Raw genomic sequence first — 13,393 nt, 5'->3', positions numbered from 1 at the left:
CCTTGACTGGTCAATGCGTACCAATCTAGTCCACATTGAGGAACAATGGGGGAAAGCACCAGGATGAGAATTTCTACTCTCTCGGCTCTCCTCTTCGTCCCTCGTTCTGCGACTCAATCATTATGGATATCGTTTTGGAGGTCTTTGATACGGTCTTCTTCGATAGATTCTGGGCCGCTGTCTATCCTGCGTCTTCGTTAGCAGCTTACAAGGAAAACCCTCAACATGCATCCACTCCAACCTTCTCGAGCATGCGCGAGATGCCTACTTCGATTCAGCCCGCCACCAAGTTCTTCCAGCTTGAACCGTCCCGATACGCCTACCTGAGCGAATGGCCGCGGGACAACATCTATCGGCAAGGAGCTTCTCTGTTTCTCATCACATGGTAATCCCCCGCCCAACCTGCCAATTTGAACGGTCACTTCTCACCCCCGCTCAGGATCTTCGGCCTCGTCCTGTACTTCATCTGCTCAACGCTGTCCTACTACCTCGTCTTCGATCATGACACCTTCACACATCCAAAATATCTCAAAAACCAGGTACGGAAGGAGATACGACAGACCATGCAGTCGATGCCGTTCATGTCTCTGTGCACTGCGCCGCTGTTCCTGCTTGAGGTCCGCGGATTTGGCAAGCTCTACGATGAACCCTCGGATGCTCCGTTCGCTCTCTACAACATCCTGCAATTCCCTCTCTTCATCTGCTTCACCGACTTTTTCATCTACTGTATACATCGATGCTTACATCACCCGCTGTTCTACAAGCGCTTGCATAAGAAGCATCACAAGTGGATCATGCCCACACCGTTCGCTAGCCATGCCTTCCACCCCTTAGATGGCTTCTCGCAAAGTATACCGTATCATGTCTTTCCCTTTCTCTTCCCTCTGCAGAAATTCGCCTATGTCGCTCTCTTTGTCTTCATCAACATTTGGACGGTCCTAATCCGTAAGATTCGCCTTCCCCATCAATTACAAGCTCAACACACTGACGCGATACTCTAGACGACGGTGAATACGTAGCAAATTCTTACGTCATAAACGGCGCGGCTTGTCACACCATGCATCATCTGTACTTCAACTACAACTACGGCCAATTCACGACCATTTGGGACAGGTTGGGTGGCAGCTATCGCCAGCCCAATGAGGAATTGTTCAGCAGAGAGAGCAAGATGAGCAAAGACGAATGGGAGCGTCAGACGCTAGAGATGGAGAAGTTACAGAAAGAGGTTGAAGGCGATGATGACCGAGATTACGGAGATGAAAGTCGAAGATTGCAGAAGAAGGTGCTGTGAGATGCACCGTGCTAGCAGATATCTGGGCGGCACTGCGGTCGTTGCGCGTGATTCGAAGACCTATTGTGGATGGCACAAGAGGATTAACTGGGGTCGCGCACACACCTATAAAGTCATTGCATGCTTGGATGACACTAATCTCTCGGCGCTGGACGCCACAGTATCAAGACTTGGTCTCGTTGAGGTGGAAGATCGATCACCAGTATGCATTAATGTTCACGGGAGCGTAATGTCTAAATGAGGATCGTATGGGCTTTCTAAAGATTCACATCTAGTCGAGGCTGGACTTTCATCATTGGCACACCTGCGCATGACGTGGAAGCGCATCTCTATATGCTATGTTCGAGAACCCTGTTAACGGACCTTGTAGAATTCAGAATGTAGCGATCGCGGTACTGTGCCATCATTTGCCCCATCGGGCCCAAATCCTGACTACCTATTTGACCAAAACCGCGATGGACCTTTTTGCCAGCCTCCGGCAGATGTAGAATACAGTCACGAAGAAAGGTTAACAGAGCACATCCCTCTTCTGAAGGACCAGGATATCACGTAATCTGGTCGAAATCCTCCACCCCATTCTGCTCTGGCAGTTGATCCTCCAAGTCATCACCATTCTGCTGCACGCCGTTAACAACACCATTCTCAACACCTTCCATCTGGCTCTGAGCTTGCTGTAGCAGCTCTATCACTGTGGCTTCCTCAACCGCTCTCTTTCTTCTTACAACCCTGAGCCACCTTTGGCCCCACTCTCTCATTAACTGCTCCTCCTCCATATCCTGATTGGCGCCCTCAGCCATAGCGTCGTTGCTACCTTCTGCAACGCCAACTAGAGCATCTTCAGTGAGCGCAAGTAGCTTGCTCATCTCCTCTCTTTCATTTGTTAAGGTCGTGTCCAGGATGGCACGCTGCTCGTCGGTGAGGTCAGGAGCGTTTCGTGCAATAAGGATCTGGCGGACGCGGCCGGTGACTTTTGCTAGTGTGGAAGCGATCATCTCGTAGACATGGGCCTTTGCTAGTATCTTGCCCTTGCCCAGCTGGTCGTGTAACGCCCATTGGACGACGCTTTGGGGGGTAAGGATTGTGTAGTTGAGTAGCTTATCTATGATGGAGACCCCAACACCAGGCTTGTCATGCCAATAATCCATGACACTGGTGATAATCTGCCGACGAGCGCTTTCCGATTGAGGGCCAATAGCGAGGAAGTGCTCCTTACAGCGCTCTATCTGGGAGAGGACATGCGAAAGAGACTTGCTGCCGAGGTAGCAGATCACAGTTGTGTACGCATCTGTTGAAGGCACAAGTGGGTCCTCAACCTTGAGCGAAGATGCCGTCTCTTGAATGCTGTCGAGTGCAGCTTGCACCTCATTGCCGGGTGCCTTCTTTTTGAGAAGCTGAAGCAGTTGGCGGCCTTGTTCAGCGTATGGCGTTTCTGAATGTTCTTCGTCAGTCATCGTCAATCTCATCACTCAAGCTTTCAATTGCTTACGATCATCTTGGTATTTAAAGGGAGGAGTGTCCTCTTCTTGAGCTTCGCTTATGAGAGGTCGATATGGCTCAGGCAAGGTACCACGAATGCGGGCAGCAAAACTCAAGCGGATCTCTTTTTCAAGAGCCCCTGTAATGAAAGCCTTCTTTGGATGCACAGCGGTAAGAGCCACATCATCCACCCTAATAGCGCATAAGTCTCATCCTGCCATCGGAAAGACCACGGAAAGGGGCTTACCATTCCGTCCATTTCCACGTGAAGCCGAAGTTACTGAGGTGATGAGAGAACCAGTCCATAAAGCGATACACTAATTCGAGGTCTAAGAAATCCACGTTTTGGTAGAGCCATCGTATAGCCCGTCCGAGACTCGGAGCAATAGCAGCGGGAGCAATTTTGCAAGCCTCGGTAAGAACAGAATGATAATACACAAGCTTGTGCTCTGATGATGGAAGCTGGAGCAGTTGCGAGAAAACAGCGTCAACCACCACATCTTCAGGTTTCCATGTCGTACTGCCTTGATCCAAGTTGCGTAACTTGTCGAACTGCGTGGCTCGTTTGACAAACGTATCGGGAGCGAAGTAGCAATCGACGTCAATCAGAAATTTAGCTGTGGCGTTGCGGTTGAAGTCCACGATATTTATGGTGTCTATGAGAGAATCACGGACGAGGGTTGAGGCTATATCGGAGACTGGCGCCACGGTCTCAATCTCCTGATCGGAATAGACAGAAAAGTAAATCTCAGGTAATCTAGGACGTGTGCCAGCCGTGACAGGCGATGGTATCATAATGTCAGGTAGCTTATGTTTTGCGACGGACTCGTCACCCGTGTTGAAGCCTTCCATTGGAACGTAGGGTCTGGGAATACAAGCCAGCTTCCATCCCTGGTCAGCCTCCGCTTGTAGTTGCTTTTGTAATAAAGCAATGAAGCTTAGTGGTTCTGAACTCTCTCCACTACTGGTCACCGCGATTGGGTTGACGAGCGTGTAAAGAACGTGAGGGGTGGACGCGATCACCTCAGTCTTGTCTAGAATTGCGAGTGCTTGATCTTTTGATGAGTTCGGGTTAATTGCCATAACACATGGCAGTGCTAAGAGAATGATTTTGACTAGCTCTAACCCGAGGCTCTAGATTCACCAAGATGAGTATATTATCGCAGAACGTCGAAAGCCATACTTACGTCTTCCGATGAGGCCGTCTGCAAATCCACGGCTCGCGCGAAGAGTTCCTCAAATACTGGAAATATACCATCTCCCTCGAGGATCCGCTGGAGGCATCCTAGGAATCTAAGCAGATGCTTGACTTCCCGCCAGGCACCTGCGTTGAGGTACTCCTGCAGTCTCGAAGTTGCTCTTTCAAGAATTTTCTGGGACAAGTCTGGCTTTTGTTGGTCTGTTGCAAGGGTAAGACCGGCAATAAAAGGGATTTTCAAAGGTTGCTCCAGAACACTAGGCTCTCTGTTAGGTCAATTTTTGCGGAGGCTCAGGAGGTACATGTACAGTTGAATGCTTAGATCAAGGTATACAGATTTAATTTGCTCATCTTCGTGATTTTCGACGATGATTTTGGCGATACTAGCAATCTCCTCATCATTTCTCTTGAGTGGCTAAGGCCTAGGTCAGGCGCGATCGATAGGAGGATCCAATTCTTGAGGCCTTACCGACTCAGCAATGCTTAAAAGCTGTTTTCGAATCTTTACGTGTAATGGCTCTTCGTATCTCCGACGCTGTGGCCTGCGATCATAGTCATCATCGCCTTGTCAATGTCAGCCGCAGGACAGTCATTCTTGCTCGCAAAGTCGAACCCCTAAATCGCCGCTTGCGATTATTGTAGCCCCCATGGTGTCCACTGGGCCGTCGCTCGTAGTCTGCCATAGCTGCAGATACCGCAAACAGATTCGTCTGATAAAAGGAATTAGGGGTTTTGGCCGAAGGCTGGCAGGTGTAGAGCTAATATGAGAGGTGATTGTACAAGAAGCCTCGCAGGCGCGCGCTTCAGAATTGCGGCGCTGTGATTGGCTTAGCGCATCAGCTGTGGACCACCATGAGTCTTTGCTCTGCCTTGAACCGCAATGACTCTGCAACAATGCAGCTGGTTTAAAATCGTGCTCTTGTAATCGTTGCTATAAAATACTCCCGTAAGTTGCTAGTTTGGTTGTATATCATCTGGTTGTTTGGTTGTTTGATTATACAAAACTTTTTCCACTCAAAAAGCAAGAACTTTTTTGTAATATCAAGGGTATGTAGGAATTCATTTTAGGATGCCAGGTAATACTTGAGTTGAGCCAATAATACCTTTCAAACACTATCCTTAAGGCAATAAATGAAAATAAGGAGATAACTCGAATTCTATACTCGGCAGACCCAGAGATTTTCCAGACCCTCCAGATTCTAAGGCCGAATTCAACCAACAAGAAGGCAGTTTGGACGACGAGTCTGACGATGATCTAGATTCAGCTGAAGACGTCCCGATAGCTAACGCCTGAAAGGCTTTCGATCGCGCATAGTATGACCTCCAGGAGCTAAGAGCATCGGGCTTTCAATTCTCCATCAGGAAAGGCGCAAGAAATATGGTCGTAAGAACGCCCACCGGCCAATGATGTGGTATACATCATTCTCAGGGTTGTAGTGCTGATCGAATATGAATCTGGGCTAAAATCTTAGTGGGGCCTACAACGTTCGCTATAAAGCCTTTGGCTCCTCATAACTTATTTGATCACAATTTTCAGTAATTTCGCTTCGTAATCATCAATCAATGGTATGTTTATAATGTTATTCTTAAAGCATTCTAGTTGCAAAAGTGGAAGAAAGGTAACAAATCTTCTGGTGTTTATTCAAACGTGGTCTCTGGAGGTTTTTCTCATTGCCACGTATCTCAGTCCGCCCATTCAGTAACCCTCCCCTGATAAGAAGAAGTTTTCTGCAACTCGTGTCGGCGGCATTTATTCTTGCTCAAAATCCATGAACTAACTTGTTGACTGATGACCTAGCCTTCATCCCTGATCCCATACTTTTAGCCGCTGCCGAATTCGTAAGTAAGAGAAATAAAGGCACTCGTTTCATACAGTAGTGTTTCCGAGTCATGCCGTACTTTTCTGTGCTTTCTGCTTGCAACACGCACAGGCGGAGAAGACCTAGACGGTTTCTTCGCTAAGCCAGGGCGGGATAGTGTTGGGAACGATGAAATGCGACCATCGCCCGATCTCGATAAGATCTCCATAACATCGTAATCCGTTTCCTCTCATCGTATGCCAAACTCAATCTAACTGAGCTCTCATTTCGTCTCGACTCATTGGCATGAAATTGTCAGTGTCCAGGCCACGGGACAAAAGCTCCTTGCGAGCATGTAATGGAACGAGTTTCGTGTTCTTTTCCGGAGCAATGGACAATTCTGGGCCACAATCAGCAAATTGAGCATCATCGACTTCAAGACGCGACGTACCTTGGCGAGAGAAGTCGAACAGGGGAGGCAATTCTCGAGGCGCGCCTCCAGGGTGACGAGAGTCAGGAAAGCGACAGCTTGGATCTCGAAGTTCGTCAAAGAATGGATGTACCATGGCGTCAATTGCAGAAAGGCGCTGGGCTGGGGTGTATTCCAGCAGTAGCGAGATTAAGTCGATGGCGTCTGTGCTGGCTTTACGAAAAACCTAAGAGGAAATAAGCGGGCTATCCTGAATTTGACTAAAGGGGGACATTTCGTGGACACAAGTATGAAAGACAATGACATGACTGACCTTGCCAAATGGATGCGGCTTGATTTGAGGAAACTTGTGCTCCATATAATTTGGATTCATTGTGCGTATTTGCTCCCTGGTTGGAGTTCCTAGGACTTTAATGATTTCAACCAGTTGGTCGATACCTGACTCGCCTGGAAACAGGGGTTGGCCAAGCATGAGCTCCGCCATGACGCAGCCGGTTGACCAGACGTCTAAATAGTATGGTTAGGATAGATTCGGTCGGTCATTCAAAAGAGAAGGCTTACCAATTTTAGTGGTATAATTTGTTGCTCCGAAGATCAACTCGGGCGCACGATAATATCGGGAGCAAATATACGACACGTTTGGTTCATTTTCGACGAGTATCTTTGCACTGCCGAAATCGCAGAGCTTGAGAACCCCAGTATTGGGGTCAAGGAGAAGGTTTTGTGGTTTGATGTCTCGGTGACAAATTCCCATGGAATGTATGTACGCAAGCGATCGGAATAGTTGATAGATGTAGATCTTGATTTCTAGTATCGGCATCGTCGTTTTCATTTTGTTAAAGAAGCGGGAAGCGCGGTAGACGGTCTCAGGGACAAATTCGAGGACGAGATTAAGATAGACTTCCTCCTTCTGATATCGTTAGCATCGCCAGCCGTAAGTGGGAAAGACACATGGCAGGGTACCCGATCTCCGTTGGAATAATAAAAAGCTTTGAGCTCCACAATGTTCGGATGGCGTACAATACGCATGATTTGAAGCTCCCGATTCTGTACCATGTCAATACCTGGCTATATCATAGATCTTGCATCCGACGAACCTTGAATCTCTTATCTTGGAGCACACGTTTAATCGCCGCATCTTCATTGCTTGGAGCGAGTTTGGTTTGGAAAACAACGCCAAAGGAGCCGTTTCCGACAATCTTGCACTGGGTGTACTGCATTTCCTTCGTCTCTCCCGTCAAGCCATCCTGGACTTTTTCTCTTATGACCTCTGGAATCCTCATCAGTCTCGGCCACAACCATTTCCCATGTCATAAGGAACTCACCACCCATGCGAAGATTGTTGAGACCCATCCCGCGATTCTGTGACATTGTTGTAGACTCGCCGTTATTGCACTATCTAGGAGAGGAGGGGTCCCGAGTCTGGAAGAAACGGCTGAAACCCAGTGAGCTTTGTTTGGGGATGCGTAGTGGGCGAAGGAAGCTCGCAAAGAATATCGGGTGGGGGTGGTGGTGGTGTTGGTAGGACGCGAGGCTGACGATGTGGAGGATGGTGAATGACAGTACCGGGCCGAAAGTGAATAGTGGTGGCTGTGCAATGCCGACGTCAATAGGCGGTCTCGAAAGATCAACTGCTCTGTGTGTTGATCCGGGAGTGTTAGGAGTGAAGGGGGCGCTGCGCTGAAGCGGCGGAGGGTATTTGGGAGACAGTACAGCTCTCGTGGGTAGAGGATCGACTTACACTGGCCTGTCCGACCAGAGTATGGCTCGAGGAATCGATGAGCGAGGTATGATAAATAGGGTCGTTGGAGAAAGTGACGAGAGGTTTGGATGCAATTTCGTCTGGAGCCTTTGCCCGTTGCAGATGGGTCAGGCGACTACGATTGACTTCGCGCCACCCTTCGGATCTGGCTCACTGTGGCTGCTCTGACCGAGTTGAGACGGGAGGCCACTGCGCAGGAAAGGGTGGTACAATTGTTGGCTGTTGTTGAAGAAGCAAACTGGTAAGGAGCGTGCAGACTGTAGGTTGATTTTTGACTATAGGATGATGCCAGAGTGCACTGGGTAGATTTCCCAGGCCGTTGGATCTCGGATCGCTAGGCGAATTTGACTACCTTAGGAACAAGAGGGGGGAGTGTGACCTGGACCAGCCACAAGCGGGGGAGGATCTGGGCAGTGGGGACAGGAAAATAGGATTATTTATTATTAAATGGGCGGGTGGATGGCCATAAGATGAGGCTGCCTGCCTGCCTGCCTGCTGCTGCTGCTTGCTTGTGCGCGTGCGTCTGGCCTGAGACAAGGAGCAAAACGCAATGCGCCGTGAAGAATAATGGGGATTGTGGATGGTTGGTTGGTCGCTGTCACTGGCGTTCAAAGCATACGCATGGTGGGTTCCTGATTGAGTCGGGGGTTTTATGATCACGTGCGTTCCAAGGGAAGAGTCTCAGGGTGTCGTGGTGCAGGTCATTCATCAATCATGAATAATTGACAATAATGACACCAAGGTCTGGGGATTCATCAGGATTAAAGTACCGCTGGCAGCTATGCTCGTTAGCACTTAGCAGCAGCCAGCTTACGGGCGGCATTTGGAGGGGGAGGGACGTGGGCTTGCGGGTCCGCTAGCAAGGTCTTTCGAGGTCATGGGACTGACTAGTCTCCACTGAAAGCATGCCCGCTCCTATTGGCTTGCTTGCTATTCCTGTGCAGAAGCAGTCACTTGTAGACATAATAATAAACAAACAGCCAGAGTAATTATGCTATGCCCTAGCCAGCGAATGCAGCACCGATACCACCTTCCAAACACCACGCTGCCTATCCTCCTCCGCATTACCCGTCTCAACCAGAGCAGCCTGTACTTCCCAGCCCCAGCTGGTACCTGGATGGTGTCCAATGGCAACGTGCGTCTCCCTAGCCCGATGAGAGCAATCGTCAGGGACCACCGCCACAACAGCAGATCACGAGAGTAGCTCTGCTTGCCCCTGAGCATGACGAATGAGTTCCATCTGAAGAGCTTTCCGCAGCAGCACGAAGAAGCGGTCGATTTGCCTCCGTCAAGCTGCAACTCTCCGGCCTGAGCTTAGGTCGTGTGTATGGGTGTGTGATCAGAACCCCTGTCCAACAAGTATTTAAGCTTACCAGTCAGAGCCTTGAAGACGCCTCCGAAGCATTGATACACCGGCCAATGGTAGAGGGAGCCCGCCCGGGTAAAGGCATCTCACTTTCAGGTACCACCATCATAATATTATTAACGAGTATCCTCGAGAGCAGTATTGTAATTTGGGTTGAAGATATGTCGTGCATTTGCCCCCCCCTTCCCGGCCGGCTATCTGTGGGCTGTGGCTCTTGCCGACCTCCACAGGTGGCTTGTGCGCCAGATCACTGTTTGAGACGTTGTTGTCACCGGCACTCAAGACTGACCTTGTGGTCGTGACTCCAGCAGACTTCATCGTGCAGGCCCTACTAGCCGCTTCCCCATACGTCAGTGTAGGAAGGATGGGGTGGACCATCAGCGATCTTGCATGGCCGACCAATTGGACGAGCCAAGCGGAGCGGGAATTGCACCCGTGGCACTGGCATGCATTAGGCATTATTCAGTCATGTATTGTCGCTGTCTAGTAGTAGCGAAAGCACCGGCAAAAGCTTGCAGCTGGGAAAGTCATAGTGCTTATCCAAGCATCTGGGCAGGAGGGTCCCAGGCTCCGAGCAATGCGGATGCAGCTAAGATTCATCGCTTCCCCCGCCCATCCCGGAAAACGATCTGGTGTACTTCTACTCTACTACTGCAACTGGGCCTGCAGCTTAGTTCCCGGGAAACGTCATGGAAGCAGCTGCGTTACTCTTGAGCCCTGTAACATGCGATGCTGCGCTGCCGCCGCATCATCTGATGTGTAAATCGGGCTAGCCATCCTCTTCATCCTCTACCCGGTTCCATTATTCAGCTGCAGCAGCACCAGTACCTGAAGCAAACGTGCTCTAGGAATTCCTGGTTCCTGAGTTAGGGCAAATTGTGGACTGCTGGAAGAGTCTGCGTGTTCCATTGGTGTTTACAACAGTAATCCATCCGCGTTCGCAGAATCAATAATGATGAAGAAGGGCCATCGGAACTTTCCCGTACGTTGGCGGACTGTCCAAGCTTCTTCCAGTCCCATTTTGCCTTGAACAACAGTCTGGACATGCGTGGCGCCTTGTAAGCCTCGAGATTTTTCTGAAGAAAACAAATCCTGAGGTAAGTTTCAACGAGAGCGGGATCTCTGAAGACCATTTGTAGTATTGAGTATGAGTGTGTATAGGAAGCATGTTTGAAAGACCAGACGTACCCCAACTCAGGGATGTGCTGTCATATGAAAATTATGTTTGATTCATTTGATAAGGTAGTGTCTCATGGAAAGTGCGCCCTTTTGTACATACGCAATCGCTTAAGCCGCTGATTTATCTACAAACCTGTCATGTGACCCGAAGTGGTGTATCGTGCCAGTTAGAAGACCATCGCAACCCGGGAAGTTTCTAAAGACTCCGGTCGTAAATGCTGGAGGTACATGCGAATCTCCAAGGAAAGTCGAGGGGAGTATTGATAGGCTAGGAGTCTACCGTGAGGATTCAAGGTTGCAGCGCACACTTGAACCAGAAGGCTGGTTCGAAGTTTGCATGCAGTCAAATTAGAACAGTACAGAGGGTTCCGATGCGCTCGGTCCTGCCTGGGTCTGAATAGCTTCAGAAGCCACCTCGAGAGAAACAGCCATTCCAATCTTTGCCGTTGACTGGACAAGTGTCAGTATTGCGGTCAAGAAAGACGACAAACGTCTTGAAATGGTCCTAGAAGAATTCCTACCTTGAAGTGATCTATTTCTCCAGCGAAAGATATCTGCACTGGGGGAAGTACTCTTCTCTCCAGTAGACAACTCAACTTCCCCGTACTATCAAGTTGAGCTTTGAAGGACGAGGTCCTAAAATCGTACTTGGCGCCGACAGTAGTGGTCCCGACTTTACTTGCTCCAGCACCCATCAGACCTCCACCTCCCAAGCCTGGTGCGAATTGAAGATTGAGTTCTGTGCCTGCCTCGACCTTGTCCGATAATCTTCGCCAGTAAGATGTACTCAACATCCCCTGGCCCGTTAATTGGGCGGTACCTATCCAATCCTGGCCTTTGTATCTTGCACAGTAAGTGAGTATTGTTTCTGGGCCTTGGTTCATTCCAAAACGCTGCCACACGGCTTCCGCACCCAAGGCAAGGCCAGGGGTGACAGATTGGAGATAGCCACCGACAAAAGCACCACTTAGACCACCGTCAAGGATAGATGGATTCATTGATTTGATAGACGCCGTGAAATCTTTCCCTGAATAATCTCCGTCCAATTGGACTACGCTTGCCTGGCCTGGGGTCATCGATGCCTGGCTCTTGGTCACAAAAGACTTCGTCCAGCTCTTATTGAGTACGGCCATTAGTTGGCCATCGTTGTCAAGATTGCCTTGCATTAGCATCTGTAAGCCGTTAGTCCACGCATTGTGCCATTTAGGGGATTTTTTCGAGGCGCACGCTAGGTGTTCCGTATATGGCAGAAAATCCATACGGAGGGTTCTGCTGCGACCCCAAAGCAAATGCATGTGAGAACTGAAATAGGGGTGATATGCTCAAAGGTTTGTTAAGCTCCCCTTTGAGGCCTGTGAACATGAACTTGGTGAGAAAAACGTCGGTGTCGACCTCTCGCTTTATTTTATCAAATGGTCCTGGATTCGAGAGACCCAAAGCTTCCCTTCGCTTTGAGAAAGCTGTATATGTGTTACGGAACAAATTGATCAAGCCGTTGTCGGAAAGAAAAGGGGGAAGCACGCCGTTGCCCTTTGTATCACCCATACTCTCAGGGAGACAGCGCACGGCCGTCAGCCAGGATAAAAACGAAGGTCAGAATGGCGCGTGCAGATACAGGTTCATGAGGTGGGCGGTTAGGGAGAAACGTTTGTGTTCATAAATAGCCAAAGCTCAGTAACCGGAATATTTGAATGAAGCGCGCAGGTTGTAAAGCTCGTCCTGAACCCTTAGAGGTGTAATTAACATTTTCCACATGCACTAGGCCATTTCAGGAGTGCGTTATCGATAACGACATCCATGTCTCGAACTTATACTCGAGGAAGTCGAGGTCTATATCGGCAGATCTTAAGTACTTGTATAGGGCTCGCTGTTGCCAACCAATTATATCAAGTGCCAATGTCTACAGTCGCTGAAGCTCCCTCAAAGCATCTGCCCTCAGTTGTTACCTCAGACCTCTCGTACTCTTTTCCAGGCGGCTTAGGGCTTCGCAACTTGACGTTCTCCTTGCCACCTCGTAGTCGGACGCTTCTTGTTGGCGGTACCCATCTTCCTTTCACGAATCAATCTTTTTGGACCCCTATGCTAACAAGTGGATACCATACAGCTAATGGATCGGGCAAGACCACGCTCCTCCGTCTGCTGTCGGGCAAACACATGGCACCGAATTCTACCGTATCCGTCGCGGGCCTTGATCCATTTAAAGAAGGTCTAGAAGGCGTATGCTACCTCGGCACCGAATTTGTAAATAATCCAATAGTTCGTACCGATATGGACGTACCAACTCTCTTGGCCTCAATTGGCGGCGACTTTTATAAAGATCGACGGGACGAGCTCATCGAAATCTTGGACATTGATGTTGGATGGCGAATGCATGCAGTCAGCGATGGTGAAAGACGCCGGGTGCAACTTGCAATGGGGTTAATCCGGTGATTTGCGATGACAACCCCTTGTGGTGGAAATCATGCTCATACGTTCTTGCCCAGACCATGGACCGTGTTGCTCTTGGATGAAGTAACCGTAGATCTCGACCTACTCAGTCGAAGTGACTTCTTGTCGTTCTTGAAACGAGAAACGGAACTGAGGCCGTGCACAATAGTGTATGCGACTCATATATTTGATCACCTGGCGGATTGGCCGACGCACTTAGTGCATTTACATTTAGGGAAAATCAAGGATTGGGGCGAGACGGAGATGTTCGATATCGGCGGCATGCGGAAAAGCGAAAACAGCCAGCTGGGAGAGCTCATCTTGAGCTGGCTAAGAGAAGATCAGCGGGAAAGAGGACCAAGGAATGCTTAGACAGACATTGACGTCACATCCGGCAAGATATGAGGATTGTAATGCAAACTTGGTGGCAACTTTTGCCCGACTAGCTGTAGCTCACATAACCTC

At 49.4% G+C, this 13,393-nt stretch overlaps 5 protein-coding genes across 5 annotated transcripts; 2 read left to right on the top strand and 3 right to left on the bottom strand.

The window, feature by feature from the left end:
* Positions 1-122: 122 nt before the first annotated feature.
* KY384_003695 (uncharacterized protein) lies at positions 123-1,291 on the top strand (the record flags this gene model as incomplete). Its single annotated transcript, XM_044812208.1, has 3 exons — positions 123-385; positions 440-945; positions 1,002-1,291. The coding sequence occupies 3 exons, from the start codon at positions 123-125 to the stop codon at positions 1,289-1,291; spliced, it is 1,059 nt and encodes a 352-aa protein (XP_044671341.1).
* A 545-nt stretch (positions 1,292-1,836) lies between these two features.
* KY384_003694 (uncharacterized protein) lies at positions 1,837-4,648 on the bottom strand (the record flags this gene model as incomplete). The annotated part of the gene is made up of 7 exons (XM_044812207.1): positions 1,837-2,720; positions 2,778-2,959; positions 3,015-3,901; positions 3,955-4,222; positions 4,274-4,380; positions 4,435-4,529; positions 4,579-4,648. 7 exons carry the CDS (start codon positions 4,646-4,648, stop codon positions 1,837-1,839), a joined length of 2,493 nt encoding a protein of 830 aa, XP_044671340.1.
* A 1,382-nt stretch (positions 4,649-6,030) lies between these two features.
* GSK1 (Glycogen synthase kinase 1) lies at positions 6,031-7,565 on the bottom strand (the record flags this gene model as incomplete). The annotated part of the gene is made up of 7 exons (XM_044812206.1): positions 6,031-6,164; positions 6,216-6,420; positions 6,508-6,701; positions 6,756-7,104; positions 7,158-7,241; positions 7,292-7,464; positions 7,520-7,565. The coding sequence occupies 7 exons, from the start codon at positions 7,563-7,565 to the stop codon at positions 6,031-6,033; spliced, it is 1,185 nt and encodes a 394-aa protein (XP_044671339.1).
* Positions 7,566-10,849: 3,284 nt separating this feature from the next.
* On the bottom strand, positions 10,850-12,046 carry KY384_003692 (uncharacterized protein; the record flags this gene model as incomplete). Its single annotated transcript, XM_044812205.1, has 3 exons — positions 10,850-10,951; positions 11,023-11,673; positions 11,729-12,046. The coding sequence occupies 3 exons, from the start codon at positions 12,044-12,046 to the stop codon at positions 10,850-10,852; spliced, it is 1,071 nt and encodes a 356-aa protein (XP_044671338.1).
* A 534-nt stretch (positions 12,047-12,580) lies between these two features.
* Positions 12,581-13,300, top strand: KY384_003691 (uncharacterized protein; the record flags this gene model as incomplete). Its single annotated transcript, XM_044812204.1, has 2 exons — positions 12,581-12,927; positions 12,985-13,300. 2 exons carry the CDS (start codon positions 12,581-12,583, stop codon positions 13,298-13,300), a joined length of 663 nt encoding a protein of 220 aa, XP_044671337.1.
* Positions 13,301-13,393: the final 93 nt, after the last annotated feature.

This window comes from Bacidia gigantensis, assembly GCF_019456465.1.
Source record: "Bacidia gigantensis strain McMullin 20006 chromosome Unknown contig_180, whole genome shotgun sequence".
Classification (NCBI taxonomy): domain Eukaryota; kingdom Fungi; phylum Ascomycota; class Lecanoromycetes; order Lecanorales; family Ramalinaceae; genus Bacidia; species Bacidia gigantensis.
This window is presented reverse-complemented; position numbering and strand designations above follow the sequence as displayed.